This window comes from Argentina silus, assembly GCF_951799395.1.
Source record: "Argentina silus genome assembly, chromosome: 20".
NCBI classification, from domain to species: Eukaryota; Metazoa; Chordata; class Actinopteri; order Argentiniformes; family Argentinidae; genus Argentina; species Argentina silus.
Window position 1 is genome coordinate 13,864,046 of NC_139674.1, and position 18,219 is coordinate 13,882,264.

General features: G+C 42.8%; 1 protein-coding gene across 2 annotated transcripts; it reads right to left on the minus strand.

Moving 5' to 3' along the window:
• Positions 1 to 569: 569 nt before the first annotated feature.
• il17ra1a (interleukin 17 receptor A1a) lies at positions 570 to 12,055 on the minus strand. 2 transcript variants are annotated; one of them, XM_083692444.1, is made up of 11 exons: positions 11,774 to 12,055; positions 11,536 to 11,560; positions 11,197 to 11,343; positions 10,551 to 10,672; positions 10,094 to 10,220; positions 9,627 to 9,674; positions 5,737 to 5,888; positions 4,936 to 5,010; positions 4,462 to 4,531; positions 4,126 to 4,257; positions 570 to 3,576 (listed from the first exon to the last, which is right to left on the minus strand). In XM_083692444.1, exons 1-11 carry the CDS (start codon positions 11,885 to 11,887, stop codon positions 2,054 to 2,056), a joined length of 2,535 nt encoding a protein of 844 aa, XP_083548570.1. In that variant the 5' UTR covers positions 11,888 to 12,055; the 3' UTR covers positions 570 to 2,053. The 2 variants fall into 2 exon arrangements, with proteins under 2 accessions (XP_083548570.1, XP_083548569.1); XM_083692443.1 differs by having other exon boundaries at positions 4,126 to 4,263.
• Positions 12,056 to 18,219: the final 6,164 nt, after the last annotated feature.

Consider the following 18,219-nt stretch of genomic DNA (forward strand, 5'->3'; position numbering starts at 1 on the left):
ATTGGTAGATAAATGTGCAGTAGATATGCGTATATGCGTAATTTTATGCATTTTGAAACGAAACTATCTTGTAGTCTTTTTTTCTAACTGGGGGGGGGGAAACATTTTATGTTTTGGCAAGATATCAGTATAAACATCCATTCATATCTAATGCACTTATTTCTCTCCTCAAGACAAGGCCTACCTCTGCACTCTTTCAGGTCATGTGGGCTATTTTTAAACATTTCTATTGGCAGCCTTGACTGTTGAGATATCCATTCCATTTCAGCCATTGCAGTTTGTCACTCGAATGAATAGAGCTGAATAGAGCTGAATAGAGCTCCACCGGATAGAGTCGTGATAAAAGTTGGATCTGAAATGGCAAGACAATCCGCAGCCAGGTGCTATCAAGGATATGGAGTCATCAGCAATGCTATTGGTGGGTTCCCAACCCACCATGCTCATGTATTGCATGCAATAGGCAATATTTCTTTAGTTTGATATCCTGGATTTTCATACAACCATTCGATCAACAAGTGTTAGTTTTAGTTGTATTTCTTATCTTAAAAAAAATTACAGTTACAGACAAAAACGATGGAAATATGAACATGTGCAGGGTGACGTAAGAAACCCACAATGGGTTCACCCTTTATTACACATATTTTTTTAATACAAACAACATCAATGACAAATTCAAACCACATAACAAAAGATAAAAACAAATTGGTGTATGAGAAGAAACAGGTCGGTTAGCGTTAGACCAACTAAGACATGCGCCGCAGACAAATTAGGGGGTGGGGGGGGATTTCTCACCCACCCAGGTCTCTACTGTGGCATGTGTCCTCATATTCACATAAGAATAACTCTCGTCATAAACTTATGGTTACATTAAATAATGTAAATAATACTTAGGCTACTACATATTGTATTTTACTGCGCAAAAAGTAGTCTTTAGTTTATCGTGCCTCAACCTATGACGATTATCATACAGTAGATATACAACTAATTATGGATCTGGAATTCATGTAACAAAGTCGAGTGATCTGTGCAATTTTCCAATGCTGTTTTTTTTACCTTCACTTTTTGATGCGAGAAGAGTGAGCAAAATATGCAGACCAGAGGTGGTGAATATAAAACTGCTTAAAGAAACGTGTGCCTACGTGTGCGGTGTGATTTACGTTGTTGGTGCATTTGACTGATGCTGAGGGGGTTTCATCACAGGGTCTTGTTACATACATGTTATTAATGATGTGTGTTCAGAGGATTGTTGACCTTCGACCCTTGTGTTTGATTCAGACATTGATTGCACTGTAAGAGAACAGAATGGCTTGTGCTTTGTTTGTTGCTAATCATTTACCATGCCAAAGTATTTAAAAGTTGTTTTATATGTTTCTATATTATTTTACAATGGCCAATGACACACATAGAAACGTTTCTGCATTATCAAATATGGAAAAGGTATTTGTTGTGCAATAGTTTATAAATTAAGCATACAATACTGATTATATCAATGTACTATTTCTTGACAAAAAGAAAGCTATTTGTAGGCCTATATAAGAACAAGGATAGGGCATTACAGACACTACCAAAGGACATTGCTTTCTCGGATATAGAATACTGTTTAAGGAACTAAATTAGAGGCCACACTTATTACATGTTATTTTGTATTTATCTAAATGAGAAGAAAATACAGACAGTATTGTCCAGTGTAAAAATCCCCTATAGTTTGTGGAACCCATTAAATGGGCTTTTACATATTATTTTCCCTAAATTGTTTATGGAAAAATGTAAATTCTTTTTGTTTACAGATAGCAGATTCTATGTGTAAAAAGGGTGCATTGTATATCTGTATTGATTTGATCAATTTTATATACTGTAGACGTAAAACCAAATAACAAGTGAGTGAAATCTGAAATAAATCTATGGATTATGCTGTACGAAATCGTCTGATTTTGTGATAATTAAAAAGAAAATAAATGAAGACCATGTTGCAAGAATGAAGGGACCCAGCGAGAGGCATTACAGGTATTTCAGGGCGTAGAGGAGGCATTTGATTGGTCCACGCCTCTGCATTTCATAACCCAGAGTATCCATCATTGTTTTGGTAAAGCTCTTCCTGCAGCCTCGCCAGTGCTACCAGTGGATTCTCACAGGCCCCTCGCACAGGAGAGTCATGTTGAAGGGACATCCTGGAGATGTAGCCCTGGTCTGATCCGCTGTTGGGTCTCTTTCCAGCAGATTCCATAACCTCATCCTCCTCTTTCATAACCTCGTCCTCCGCCATCTCAACAGGCTGTGAGTAGCTGACCTCTGACAGTGGAGACAGGTGCGAATACTCACCCTCCACTGACACATAGGGGGTCTCTGGGATGGAGCTGAGGGACAGCTGGAGAGCCATCAGCTTCTGCAGTGCCTCAGGGCTGGGTTGGTTATGACCAGTCGAGGCCTGTGGTTCCTCTTCCTCATTCTCTATGGGGCGTCTGTCTATTACAGAGTCCTCCTGAAGGTGGAGCCAGTTCCCTTTCAGCTGGGCCGGCTCATTCAGAGCAGGGTGAGACATGCAGAATGGTTGAATCTCTTGGGCATGGGGATAGAGGTCAGAGATAAGTACACTGGGCGGGGGTCCAATGACTGGATTGAAGGGGTAAACCTGCTGGCACCCAGAGTTCACCCTGGGAAGAAGTTCCAGCACTGAGGTCCCTTGAGATTCCTGGTTCACCTCAGGGATTAAGATGTGTACCCCTGTGCTGTTCTGATTGAGCTCTACCTCATGTACACATATGGGAGGTCCTGTCCTGTACTCCGGCACACACTGAAGGATTGGAGGGACAGGCTGTTCAAGAAGGATGTCATACTCTACGTTTGCCAGCACTTCCTCCTCATTGTCCACACATTCCTTCTCAAACCAATCAGGGTGCTCCAGCTGGTACGCATGAAACTTTTCAATGGCGTCCCTCAGGGCTTTCCCTGAGGGACAGTTGAAGTACTCATCCCCACCAATGCCCTCGATGTGGCTCACCTGGCCAGGCTGGTACTTCTCTATGTCCAGAATGCGGAAATAGAGCTCCTCGAAATGCTTCATCAGCTTGTATTTGACGGCGATGTCGAAAATGGACGGCACGTCCCCTTCGCTGCTCACCTCGTCAAAGTACGCCACCATGTATTTGCCCAGGGCAGCCGCCCGCTGCATGTCAGGCAGGAACAGGTTAAGAGCAGGGGTGAGCATGTCGTCAACGGGCGAGAGGACATCCTCTCGCAGGGTCACCTGACCCTGACCACACATCGCGCGCCACTTGGCCTGTACACCCCGGGAGCACAGGACCAGGATTTTGTCAGAGGACTTCTGGACCTGCTGCCTCTGCCACTCCAGCCAGGGCAGGCGGCCAACGGTACCGAGCCAGGTGGAGTCCAGAAGGTCCAGGATCACCTGAGTTCCGCACTTGGCCTGCAGGAAAGCGCAGAGCTTCAGCACCACGTTCTTGTAGAGTTGATGGTCCTGGGAATAGATGACCAGCACTCTGGGAGGCTCCTTGTTTTTGTTGAGGAGATTCTCCTTCTGCATGTCATCCTTCGGCTGGATAAGAGGAGCCAGTCGACCTAGGGGACAATTTCAAGACTGAGTGATCTAGAGTTGTGAAGCATGATGTAAAAATCCCTGAACTCACCACAGACATTCCGCCACACCGATTGGCCGAATGTTTGTGGTGAGTTCTGAAATTTGACAACATCCTTTTGCAACTCGGGGGGGGAAGTAATTAAAGCAGTTCAGATGTCTACAGTTCTACACATATTTCTGTTGCAAATTATAACCATGCAAATTTATGCTCTGATACCCAGTTTTCCCCATTTTCTAATTTACATGCCTCAATTTCATGCACCATTTATTCCTAAATTCCATCCCCAATTATTTATATTTGTGTAATGTCTTCATAAATGTAATGGATTTGATTATGGCTACATTACTGTTCAGTAATACAGGATTGCATAAATGTATGTCTTTGTGCGGAAATAGAATATATCTTCCAATAGGAGAATCAGGACTTCCAATAATGATTTTTCATTGTGGTAGAGGACCACTGAATTATTCATTACCAAAACAATTTCAGTGCTGCATTAAAAATAGCATATGTATTCTACTGTACCAACCTTTCTGCATCTTTCTGCGCCTTACATAGACCATACAGCCTGCAGCTACACAGATCAAAACAAGCACCCCTATGGCGACAACTGTCCAGGTCACAGGGTCTGAAGCAGCAGGTGTTGATGGGAGGACTGGGACTGAATCTGAAATTAGAGGGACATTCGTCAATTGACATGAACTGTATTTTACCATGAGAAAAAGATTCACAATGGCAAAGCAATCAAGTGTTATAGTCTAGTCGACAATAGAATACTAGAAAATACATTACTTTCATTTTAAGTATTTTATATCATATTTAGTCATATAGGCCTCACTATTAGCACCAATAAAGACAGACATACCCCGACATATGTTAAAACTTTTCCTTCTTCGTACGCAGTCATTACCGCACGCGGTAAAAAAAGGCTGGATCTGCAAGAACATGTTTTAAAAAGTGACCATGTTACCAACAACCAGGATCTGCTCCCTGGCACTACTTTGTTGATGCCATTGAAAACATTCAAAGGAAAAAAGTTGTTATAAGTGGCTATATACCTGTGTCGTAACTCAATAATTACTCTTAATTAAACTTGTTCAATAATGCTGGAATCAATTACTTTGTAATATACTGTTGATATAAATAATGGAGTGTATTCATGCTGTTTGTTATTACACAGTCCTCATTACTATGCAATTACTGAAGCACTATGCTATATAACTATGTTATTACAATATTGTAAGAGGAGAAATCAAAGCACTACTAATGGTGTCAACAGTCAACACTATCAGGCATTTATCTATCATCGAAAAACATCCACTTGGAGAGTGTAGCTTACCTCCGCATTAAAACTGCAACATGTCCGAGGCCACTTCTCAAGGTCGAAGGTTACACTGAGCGACGCCTGATTGTTCTATGGAAAATCATTTACAAATCATGACGTGTATGTTTGTGGAATAGTAATCAATATTTAAAAAACCCCATCAAATTTCATACTGATCAGAGGACCATCAGAACTATGTTTTACTGCAAAGGAAATGTAATTGCATAGAGTCATATGGTGGGGATGAACATCAATAACAATGTAGGTTCTTGCAGATATGCACATGACAGTAACCTGGAATATTACAAAACATGGTGGTTTAGAAATATAACAAGTAACATTAGTCAGATTAACACACATACTGTAAGCCCATTCTGAGCCTAATTTGCATGAGCGGAAAAAAAAGAGGTGTGCAGTTAAACTCATCATGCTGTGTTCTGAGTTGTTAGGACTGTTTTGCTCAGTTCAGCAATACTTGCTCAAGCAAACTGAAGCGTAACGAGTAGTAAATCAGCATATCTGTGCTGGGAAGTGTATCTGGGGCAAAGCTTGAGGGGTGGAGTGGCGTGTCGTGCAGGATGTGCATTGTGTTGTAATACCATGATGTTCTAGGTTAGGGTTATTTCCGAGAGAAACAACACTTCACCGATGTGTTTGATGTGGTGTGTACAGTACAGAGACAACTGAACTACGGGAGGGAAGCATGTTTGTACTACGTCACAATAAATGAGAGCAGTGAGAGAGATGAAAAAAAACACACACACACACACACACACACACACACACACACACACACACACACACACACACACACACCTTTTTAATTTCCTTCCATTGTCTGTTGGAGCACTGAAGTGAGACTCTGTAGTTCTCAGAGCGCTCATCACCGCTGAATCCCACAACGAGAATGGCCGCTCCACGAGGACCAGCGGTACGCCTCAGAGTCACGTTAGGCTCCCACAAACTTCCTGCAAGATTCAAGATTCTTTATTTGTCACGTGCATACAAGTATGCAGTGAAATGCAAAAGTGACAGTGCCACAGAGGAGTGCAACAATAAGTTTAAAATAAATAGAATATAAACAGCAGCATAAACAGCAATGTAAGCAATGTACACAATGGAATGACAGGTTGTCAGTTTTGACAGGTTGACAGGTTGCATAACAGTTTCACAGGACAATGCATCACAATACAGTACGGACAATGGACTAAAGCCTTTGGATAGCATTTTGTGATACTGTCGTTTTTTGTGTCAAATTATCTTTAGTTGAACTGCATGGTTATCAAGCTGCTTGCTTTGATCATCAGGGCCCATATTCTTCAAATGTGTCAGAATAGCAGTGCTGATCTAGGGTCATTTCCCAACCGGCCCATATACGCTTACTCATTATAATGTAAAACAGTGCCGGTTCTAGGAATGCACATATGAGGGGGCAGTCAGAAATGTGAAGGGGGCATTATGCGTACACATCATGTGCCAGCACTTTTTTTTTATAACAGTGTTTTCTTCACGGCATGGGCTGTTAGCTGTGTGTCCAGCCCTCAACCTAGAGAAGTGGATTGCACTCTGTCAGGCCTCTACCCTAAGACCTGTCCAACTTGGGTGTCCCACCTGAAGACTAAAGCTCCTGCTGGTATAGCTCTTAGGGTCACTGAGGCACACAAACCCCCTGACCACAATAAGGTGGCAATCCCTCAGGGGGAAGACTGAAAAATAAAAAGTAAAATAAAATATCCTTCATCCAGATTTTAACAACCAACAACATAACATTTATCTTAACTGGATGGTCTAATTCTCAAATACATTTGAACCTAAAGGAAAGACTTTTCACTATAATCAATATTTACAAAACTGAAAGGTAGTCTTATGAAAAAAATAAAATAAACAAGCATCACAAGTTCTCAAACTAATTTGTCCAACACAACAGATACAGAGCAGAACATATAACACACATAACTTTTTTCTTTTTTTCTTCTTTTTTGGGGTTTTTATTTATTTATTAGCAACTTAATAACTAAAATCTCCTCCTTTCTCTCCATCTCACAATTTTTTCTCTCCACTCCACTCTACAACTCCACTCTACTCTACAACACCAGTCTCCTGTTTCCCTTTGCAAAAACTCTCACAAATTCATCCATATCCAAGTTACTTGTTATGGACTTCTCATGGGCCAAGATCACCAAATTTCTCTTTCGCTTGTGTAGCATGGTGCGACGATAGGGGGTTAGGACCCGTGACAATGTGGAGAAGGAACTTTCACACGATGCCGAAGACACACCAATTACCATGGCTGTTACATACAATTTATGTAACTCGGGAAAGGCTTCCTTGTACTCCTGCAGGTGTTTACAGACAGTGGATAGGTCTGTTTCATTTGGACATTTCTTGAGCAACATCTGTTTTGCCACAAGAATTTCATTTTTTAGATCATCTGCCACAGTGCCAGCCAGCACAGCCAGAGGATGCAACAGGGTTGAATCTAGAAATGTGCTGGATTTGGGTGCAAGACTAGATATGGCTTTCATCAGCTCAACGTTCTTCTGAGAAAATCTATTCTCCATTTCTGAAATGGCCCTGTCAAGGATGTTGAGCAGAGATCTTTTCAGAGACTGAGGGGGGGAAATGGTAGGATCATCCGAGTCTGTATGGCCCACAGTTGAGAGCACAACACTTTGACCAAGGCGTTTGCTCATTGTCCTCCTTCTCTTTGGAGGCTGTGAATCATCCCCAGCAGCTGACTGAGATGACTCTCCCCAATTCTCATCTTCACGGATGCTTTTTAAGGACTCCAGTGCTGCACCAACAACCTCAGAAGCACTGCACATATGCACAGACTGAGACTGTAGAATTGCATTTGCTGGTTTCAAGACACCAAGCACCCGCACTAGAAACTTTCCAGTCTCAAAGAAGTGATGCCTCTTAATTTGACATAGCAGGCCTGATGCCTCGGTGCACAGGTCAACAGCAGCACCATCATCCTCTGTCATCTCAGATAGGATACTGAGAATATGGTCTTGATTGTCAACAATGCACTTTGTCACCTCATAGTGGCTTGTCCATCAGATTTCAAGCAGCCTTTTAAGGTTAGGTGCATTATATTTCTCAGACACATAGTGGTGCTGAAAAAACTTGTACAGTGAACTTGAGAGGTCGAAAAATCTCTTTGCACATGGTTCACTCTGGATGGCATGCACAACCACTAAGTGCAGCTGGTGGTTGTAGCAGTGGATGTATGGGATATACCTAGAAAGCTTATTTTGGAGCAGAGCTTGTACACCACCTCTTATCCCACTCATCACAGAAGCTCCATCATAACACTGGCTAAGTATGTTGTCAGCACTGTAGCCAGCATCAGAAAGGTGTGTCAGTATCTCAGACGTGATGTACTCTGCATCAAGTTGATGCAAGTCAAGCAACCCAATAAGATGCTCCTCTGGCATGGAATTGCTGACAAATCGAATCATCACAGACAAATTTTCCACATTGCACCTGTCCCTGGCCCCATCACTTTTGAGGCAAAACCCTGCAGAATCAGCATTTTCATATTTTTTCCTGACCTCTCCAAGCACCATGTCTGCCAGTGTTTGAATCATTTCGTTTTGGATATCCTTAGATGTGTATTTTGCATTCTTTGGGATACCCTTAACAATGCTTGCTAGCTTCTCATCCTTCTCTATTGTATACTCCATGAGTTTCAGAAAAAGACCTGAAGCAACATCATCACCAGCTGCATCATGTCTCAAAGTTTCTCAACCACCAGACACCAGTTTTCTCAAACGTGTCTCAAACCACCTCAAGGTTTCTGCAGTCCCACGGAGCCCCAACTCATTCACACAGAGAAACTTAACAGCACTGCCCACACTCTTGACATAATAATGATTTTTTTCAAGTTGGGTTTTACCAACCAACAGGGAGTCAACAGTCCCCCCTGTAGCCTCTCTGCTTTTGTGCTGAGTCCAGGTGGTGGAAGAGTGCACATGGTTGTGGCTGGACATATGCCTATGGGAAAAGAGCCAAACCAAATGGATCGTTCACCAAAAAGAATCGGTTCCCTACGTTCACCAAAGAGAGCCGTTCAAAAAGAGCCATTCGTTCGCGAACGACCCATCTCTAGTCCTCAGTCTGTTACATGCAGCGGACAGTGTCTAGTCTGTGCTTGTGTGACTTGAGAAACACTCCCACTGGGGAAAAAACAGCAGACTATTCCCCAGTTGACTGCACAAATATATATGGATGTTATATTAACTTTTGTTTTAGTTGTTGTTAATTATTAGTTATCTCACGGGTCGCTACGACGAGTTTAGTGGAGTTTTAGCTGCTTCCTCAAAATCTTAACCGCTCTGTCTGGAAACCTGACACCACAGTCAGGCTGCTCTTGGCTCATTTGCATCCTAACAGTGACTGGATGTTTCCGGTGGGCTGAGGGGGCAGGGGAGAGGGGCGATCTCTGCTGACTGCAGGCTGTGTGAAGACACGCTGCACGGAGATGAGAGATGAGGGGAAGCATTTAACTTGTGCTTTTTTCGGCGGATTTTTCACTTCTAAATTTTTGATTTGAGGGGGCAGGCCATTTGTTTGAGGGGGCGTTGCCCCCTCTTGCCCCTGCGTAGAGCCGGCCCCGATGTAAAAAGGCAAAACTGATCAGCACTCTGAGATCCCTGGTGAATACGGGCCCTGGTCTCTGAGAAATCACACTGGCGACTCACCACTCTCCAGGCACATCTTGGTTCTCTGCATCTCGGGGTCTTTACAACCTGACAGCAACAAAACCAGAGAGAAATGAGGCTTTACACACCCAAACCCTAACCCTAACCCTCACCCTCACCCTCACCCTCACCCAAACCCTAACCCTCACCCTCACCCTCACCCTCACCCTCACCCTAACCCTCACCCTCACCCTAACCCTCACCCTAACCCTCACCCTAACCATACTGTGCTAGCTCTGATTTATTCCTTTCACATTGTTCTTTTCAGCAGCTATGGTGAATGCGTAAGCAGGCCAGCTCAAAACTGACTGTTTGAACAATATCTCACCATGTCACGTGAACAAACTGTTTTGGCTAAATGTGGTTTTGAACGCAACACTGTTTGACAATAACCAAATGTATTGAAAACACTGTATCGACACTGCAGCATGAACAACATAGCAGTATGTGTGTTTCGTGAATTTTACCTGGGATAGTGATTTCTTTATTGATGTTGTAGCCAGTGTGCTGCAAGTTTGGTTTGGGGAGGTTGGAGACTGAGACATGGTACGATTGATCAGGTTGGACCACCACTCGATCCATGGAGAAAGACCACTGAAAGCAGATGCTCTATGTAAGTATATTGCTCTATGTAAGTATATTGGTATGAATAGAGAGACTTCATATTGTCTCTAGGAACATTATCCACCATCTTTTTTTTTCAGGAGATAAATGCCCCTCTATGCCAGTGATGTCATTGAAATTCTCAGAAATAATCAAATCATTTGATAATGATGAACAGAAGTTCTAGAATCTAGATGACAAAGTCTTGTTTTTGGAAGTTGAAAAATGGTTGAAATACTGCCCTTGCATAGCTGAGAGACCCACTGTCTACTCCCTGTACATTCTACCACTACCACGCTCAGTGCAAATGTGTTCATGTACCTTCTCTCCTGCTGGATTTTTCATGGCCATCTTATCAAAGAATTTGTACTGAACACACAGGTTCGAGTTGGTGGACATCATCAGCACATTCATCTCAGTTCCTTTCAGCTCTTGGATACTTCCTGATCAAATCAAATCAGATCAAACTTTATTGAGCACATTTCATACACAGATGCAATACAACGTATGGGTAATACAAGAGATGGTACCAGAGATGATCTTTTTACCAGAGATAATTTCCTTTTACACTACAGGTTTCAATAGCAAGGACATTTACATTTTACATTTTTGACGTTTAGCAGACGCCTTTATCCAAAGCGACTTACAACAAGGATCTCAAATAAATGCTCAAACTTCTGTACACCATCATGATACCGCCCAGCCACTTAAAAATAAAGGAAACATTGCACCCTCTTCTCCCATTCTGTGACTTTACCTGTAATTAAAGTCACAGCCAGAGAGATAAGAAGAGTGTGCAACTTTCTCTTTATCCTTAGTACTGTGCCCCATCCGTCAGTGCCTAGTCTCACTAAGTCGGACTCTCCATCTCAACGGTGAGATGAGATTCTGGGTTGTGAGGTTAGTCAGCACCTTATTTGGGCGTGCATTCTACTGTAGAAGAAGGAAGGTGAGACCAATCACTAACCATCATCGTTGGCTTTCCACCTCGCCACTATCACAGGGACCAGGTCTCCCTCCTCATCCCTTCTGGTGCTCACCCCCACCTCCAGCTCCACCGGCCCACTAGGGGTGTACTGTATTTCCTTCAGCCAGTCTTTATCCAGGCAGTTATCTATGGGAGAGCATTTAAGAGCCTTTCATTTCAAAATGTCAATGCTGAACATATAGAGATGTTTTTGTCAGCGACTGGATCATCGAGATCCAACTGTGTCCTATAGAATAACGAGACAATATAAACAATAACTTAGTTATTTAATAGGCTGTAGTGTTGAACAAGTTCAGATGTCCTGGTTAAGGCACTCACTTATCTTGACTTCACATTTCAAACCCTGAAAAAAAGAGCAAAACAAAACCATATTTCAGTCATTTTCCATTATCAATACACCAACACAACGCATCATAGCGGAATTTATAGAAGCTGAATCAACAGGTGTCATTTATGTATTGATCTAGGTAAATATGCTGTACGACAGTGAGAAACAGGTAATACTGCGCAATTGCAATATGCTTCGTTGAATACAATTCCCAATCTCAAAACGTACCTCCTGAGTGCAGTTCAGTGCGGGCCCCTTTAAAATACTAAGGCTAGAGAAGATCGCCTCTGTATTGATACAAAGTAACGCAAAAAACAAAGCTCTCGCAAAAACAAGATTCATCTTCGGTTGGTAATTTGGTGTTACCACATTCTTCCCCAGAATCAATTTACCCAGCCAACGTCATTAATATAACCGGGCGCATTAATCATACTATCCTTTCAATTAAACGTTGAAAAATGTTTCTGAATGTTTCAGAATGTATTATCACAAGTTCATACGAGGAAATACATTCCACTTGAAGCTGGTACAAAGTACACAACTGACCCAACCAGAATTAACTTCCTGGTGTACATGCAAATATAGGCGTTTACGAGAACACCGCACCTCCACCTATCTGGAAATGTTTTTTCTTTCCATTTCTTCGTCAATGTGTGGGTGTGCTGTTAGTCAAAAAAGGACAGAAGATATACTGTATACTGTCCATTTGAACCTCATTCAACATTTAGTTTTACATATGCAAATTATATATATATATATATTTCAGAGCCTTCTATGCTTTAGTTCTAGTTCTTCGATTAAGGTCCGTGAAAATACTACATCATGGAATTTGATACCAGAGTATAAATCTTTTTAGCGATTGAACAGTAGGTGGTAGTATTCTCGCATGACTGCTTCATAACAGGAGAAAGTTGATGAGATTAAGGTACATCTGAAAATAGACGTGAGCCTGATTGCTTTACCTCTGTCACCACATACACTGATAAAGGTATGAACAACTAGATCGGTTGTTACAAGAAGAGGGCTTTTATGACGGAGGTTTTAAGGGTCAGCATGTTTTTGTCTGTCCTGTTAAAGGCTCTTATAGTTATGCTCCACCAGATGGCAAAAGAGGTCTGTAAAGGGGCAATCTGGGATTGGTACATACATTTTTGGACTTTTCAATTCATGATACAGTATGTAGCCATTGATTCTTGAAGAATATAACCTATAAATGCCTGATGAGCTTAGTTCAATCTAGGCCATGTTCAGTTCCCCAAATTTGTTTGTAAATGTGATTTTTTGTGATGGTCACATTTGTAATAGATTGTTTGTCATTGTTAAACATTTGCTAATGTAATATATCCTAAGGTTTTCTGTCCACCTGTCTTTGTATCCATTTAAGCTTAGAATACATCCAATGTCTCTCACTATGCTTCTTCTTTAAGGATAATGACTAGCAATTCTAAAATGTTGAGGATATGTCTCCACCTACTGTTGCTTGTACGGATTATGTGCTCCCTATTATATGTTCTAGGCAAATAAATCATACATTAATCTGGGATTGGTACATCTACTTTTTTACTTTTTAATTAATTATACAGTATATAGCCATTGATTCTTGAATAACATAACCTGTTTGTAAACAATGCAAAAGTAAACAAACACTGTATAGCTTCAAAACATAGTTAAAACGATTATTTTAATCTCATGGATGGTCAGTCCTCTCATCTATGAATTTGATGAGAGTGGTTACATTTCTCCAGCCCCATCCCTCAGCTGAATTACCCCAAAAAAGTGGTGTGTTGTTGTTTGAAACCCAGATTGCCCCTTTAATGTAACTGTATATCACATTAGGAGGATATCAAATATGACCCAAAACATGCAAGAATTAGGTTTATCTCATACTGAACCCCACACATAAGTCTACTGTTACTGCATATGGTCCGATTAAATGGACAGCGCAGTTATGCAGGTAGGGGATTAAAGTGACTTGCAGATGTCTCTTTAAAACACAACCATTATATTGATGAAGACAATGCCTGCCCCCCCCTGCCCTTATACTTCAAACATCTAGTTGGCATGGTTACATCTCATGTGTTCAGTCGAAATTGAAATATTGAATTCATGCTCCAGCTCACCGTAGCCCTATTCATAACCAACCATCATGTCAAACAGGCACAATCCCATTACCGCCTTTGTCCTGCCCCTGTCACCACAATCTCACGTGCACCTGAATAAAACACTGTAAGCATGTGAGCATGGAGATATTATGAAGGTGGCTGCTAGCTTTTTGAAACCAAGACGGACGGAGACAGCCCAGCCCATGTGTGAAACATCAGGAACGGTCACGGGTCGCCAAGCAGAGACACTGTGCTGCTTCGCTGGAGCGGAGAAACACAGAGGATTACGCGCTGGATGGGGGCTCGGACATCACTTAATGCTAATATCAAACCGTGAAATTAAGCATGCTATCTTCATGAGGGCTACCCCCACCGGGCCCAGGTGTTCACACACCGCTGTGAGAGATTAGCGGAGCCGCTGCTGCTAAAGTGTAGCATCTCTCTTGGGAAGGTGAGATGTTTAGACACCGCCTGGGCATGTGGGAAGTGAAAGTCTGTCTTGGTGTCTGACTCTCAGTGAGATGTCTGACAAGAACCCTTTATCCACATCTCTCAGCAGGCTGGAGTCCCAGGGTGACGTAGGTATGCAGCTAACATGTGGAACACCTGTTGGAGTCCATCCTAGTAGAGGCTCTAGACATATCAACCCCTTCATAACCGTCTCCAAAAATGTACTGGCTTTGATTAAATGCTTAATGTATGTGACATTTATGAATGTTAGACATATGCCTCTGGATGGAGGTAAACTCAAATGAGTTTAGAAGTAGCCACCATAGAATGAAAGCCCTTCTGTTGTAGGTGTTATTGTACAATGCAGATGTTCAAGAGAGCAGCGAAAGGACGTAACCGATATCAGTGATCGCTGAGTCAAACATTACACATGTTTAACCTGCGCTGAAGAGTTTTGAGACTTACAGGCTATGTTTGTGAATGATGATATCATTTCAGAGTGGTCACGCAAAGGAGAAAAACAGTAACCCCATTGTACCGTGGTGCATGGAAAATTATAAAGCATACAATTAACCTTGACAGCCTAATGCTTTGGCTGAGGGGGCCTACACTACATGTCGCAATCTATGTATGTGATGTCCAATTGGTTTGGGTTTGGGGTCTCAAAGAAACATTTGATAATGACACAATTAGGCAGAAGTTGATTTTCCCCCCTCTAATTTGAGCTGATTGAAATCATTTTCAGCCCAGTACCTTTTCAGATTTGACATGTTGGCTCCTTGTTCCACTTCTCATCTGCTGAGGTCAGACCTAAGCCACCGCCTTCGATGCTTTTAAAAGCAGATTTGTATCGAAACTTCAAAAGTAGAATTACTGTACGACATTTTTTTTTAATAATTTGATTATTCCTACTTAATAAGGAGCATTTGATACAAAATGTAGTGTATGTGTAAATGTAAAATGTATTTTTAGAACAAATGTCGACGTCATAGATGGGGAAACATCTGAGGGAAGCTTGTTAGTGGATACATTAAGTTGATATTCTCAGGAAGCATTGTGTTGTTACTTTTTGGCATGCATTTGTCATGCTGGAGTGTGCTATCGAATGGAAGATGCTATGCTAGTCCATACCATACACATGCTTAACCTGAAAAGCTTGGACATACCGATGTTTCATGTATTTAGAGTTTTGTACTTTGTGTGGTGTAATTACTTCTCATTTAAGATGAATAAGTAGAATTATAAATCATCATTACTTGGCCTATCTTCTCTGGGAGGCTCCTTAATGAAGATGAGTTATCGACAAAGCATAGATACTGTCATGAACTCCCCCCCCCCCCCCCCCCTCTCTCTCACACACACACACACACACACACATTTTTTTTGTTTGATGGCTTATTGTGAATGATCTCTACTCCTTACGCATTGTAAATAATTAAGTGTGACACTTAAACAAATGGATACGTTGGAAAGGAAAGTGCAATTTGTCTGACAATGAGACATCGTTTCCAAATTGTGCCAGAAGTGCACTTAAGCTGCAAAGCCCATCCACAAACAACAGGAGCTGTCTAATCTATCACATAAAACAATCTTATCTTACTGTCTTATACATCCCACATATACACTCGTAAAGAATCGTCCTTGCTGTCAAAATCTGCTGAGCTGTTGCCAAAGAGGCCGGTATTATCAGTGGCATTATCCCTATAGTACCACCATTCAGAGTCCACAACCTTCCATGTCTTGAGGGGGAGAATCACAGGGGCAACGCAAAACTTGAGGGTTAGCGAACTGATACTGCACAGTACCTCACCTGATAGGACCTCACCTGATAGGACCTCACCTGATAGGACCTCACCTGATAGGACAGGACGATTGACTAATTGGCTTCATAATTACACATGGGTTGACATGCAGTTCTAAGCCAAAATGGATAACTGAAGAAACATCTGAGCTGTTCTCCGCAATAACGAAGGCCACCTTTTCCAAGTTTTCTTCTTACGCAGTTCTGTAGATGTATTCCTTGGGTACTGCATTTGGAAAAGCGACTTGTCACACTTCACCACCTTAAAAGGCCTAATGCAGGACTGGGTGCTAACAGAACTTGTTTTATGTGGCTTATCAAAGTTATCTGTAATCTTTTTGAATGACTTCCTGACTTGTCCTAAATGTTTCATGTTAAGCAAGCTGCAGAAGTGTATGGGACTGATACACACCATACATAGCATACCGCAGGCATAATGTACTGTAGGCACAATTGCAGTTGAGTTCCACTTCATAATTGTGTGTGCGACCTGGTTTCAGATTGGAGCCAGCTTGTAATATGAGAAGGCTGTTGTGTTTTCATTACTGTCTGATTACGCTGGTATTTGGACCACATTTGTGTGTGTGACTTAGCTGTTTTAATCTGAGAACAAAGAAACCGGACAGGAAAGTGAGATAAATGGCTGCTTGCTGGGAACATATTGTAATTTAAGGCCCACACACACAAAGAGGTGGAGGGATAGAGCAAGGGAGAGAGAGAGAGAATCTTCTTATGCAATTGCTGTAACTGTCCCCAAAAAAATCACCAATATCCCTGTCTGTGAAGCCCATTTTCCAGCCTGAAAGTCTCACGTATCGATAGCTTCCCTCTTATCTCTGACAGACATTTCACTTGAACAGAAAGCATTTTCTCATTTCCAGTCTTGCTGCTGGTTAGTTTTGATTCTCGAGGCGTTTGTTTTTGCTTATCTTTTCCCTTATTAAAGTCTGAGGGCCAGAGAAAAGGTGGAGCAACCTCTAGCTAATAATACATTTCTCTCTCTCTCTCTCTTTGTCTCCCTAGGGTCTGTGAGAAGAATGGTGCTCCACAAGGTCCCCTGAAAGTAAACTTTGTCTTCTCAAGGAGTTTTGGCAGCGTCAGACGAAATGGATAGGAGGACAGCAGAATATCCTTACAAGCGAAACCCTTCTCCGCCTTTTTTTCCACTTACATAACCTGGATATGATTACTGTCTACCCTCGCTCCATGACACCTGATATGACCTGATCTGGGTTAAGAAACCGCTCTGGAAAGCTTACTCACCCATTGCTCTGTCAGTCTAATAAGGTTGCTTGGCATAGGGTTTGGTTGAAGGGGGGACTGGGTGTGGGGGGTCGGCGGGTCGGGGGCGGACTTAATTGTCAATGTGGCGGGTGGTGGGGAAAGGCAGGTGGTGGGGAAAGGCGGGTGGTTTGTGAGGTCACCTGCATATCAGGAACTCTAGATCACCAAAGCCAGCACTTTCCTTTGGAACCCGTCTTTCGGCTCCTCGGTAATTCCCCTTGTGGGATCAACGCTCGGTGCAGTGGCACGCTGGGAATGTGGCCAGGCCGGCCATCTCAGACAGAGACACGGCGCCTTTTGGCTGGTATGTTTCCCAACCTCCGCCGTGCCGCCTGAGGTAGGTAACCTCAACCCACCTGACCAGGTTAATACCGCAGAATACTGCAGGACTGGACATCCCACCGGGGCTTGTCAGCAGGGTGATTATGACCCAGTCCCCAGCAGGTCTGAGCTCTTTATTTCTTGTCCTCTCCTCAGGCTCTCTTCATTACATTGACCTCCGATACATTCCTGGCATGCCTTGCCCTACGGGGTTACCCATGCCGTGATGCAGGGCAGTGAGACCTGCCAGCAGCGGACAGCAAACAGAGCGTATCTCAGCTTACTTATACCCTTATCACCGGCAGAGAAATGCCTGCAGTCCCTCTGGATGGCGAGGAGGAATGCTGCCTTTGCCGCCGCTCGCCACCGGCTTGAATGCGGAGGTTATCTTTGCCATCAGCAAGCTGGTTCTCTCGCTGCAGGGAGCTCGATCAGGGGCACGGGGTGCAGCTGGGAGAGGGGTCGGGTGGCTGGAGGGGCGGGGCGCAGACATCCAGGTGGTTCAGCGCCGCTCTATAGAGCCCAAATGTACTGTAGGTGATGATGAGTCATTTTTTGTTGTTTGATGTTGTTTACCTGTCTGGGTTCTCTCAGGTGTAGACGACATGCAGGCCTGTCACAATGAATGCTGTTGTGCTTTCCCTCCACATTCCCACAGGACCATAGCCCAAACAAAACTGGATCATTGGAGGTCTATGCGATGTAGTGGATAGGTT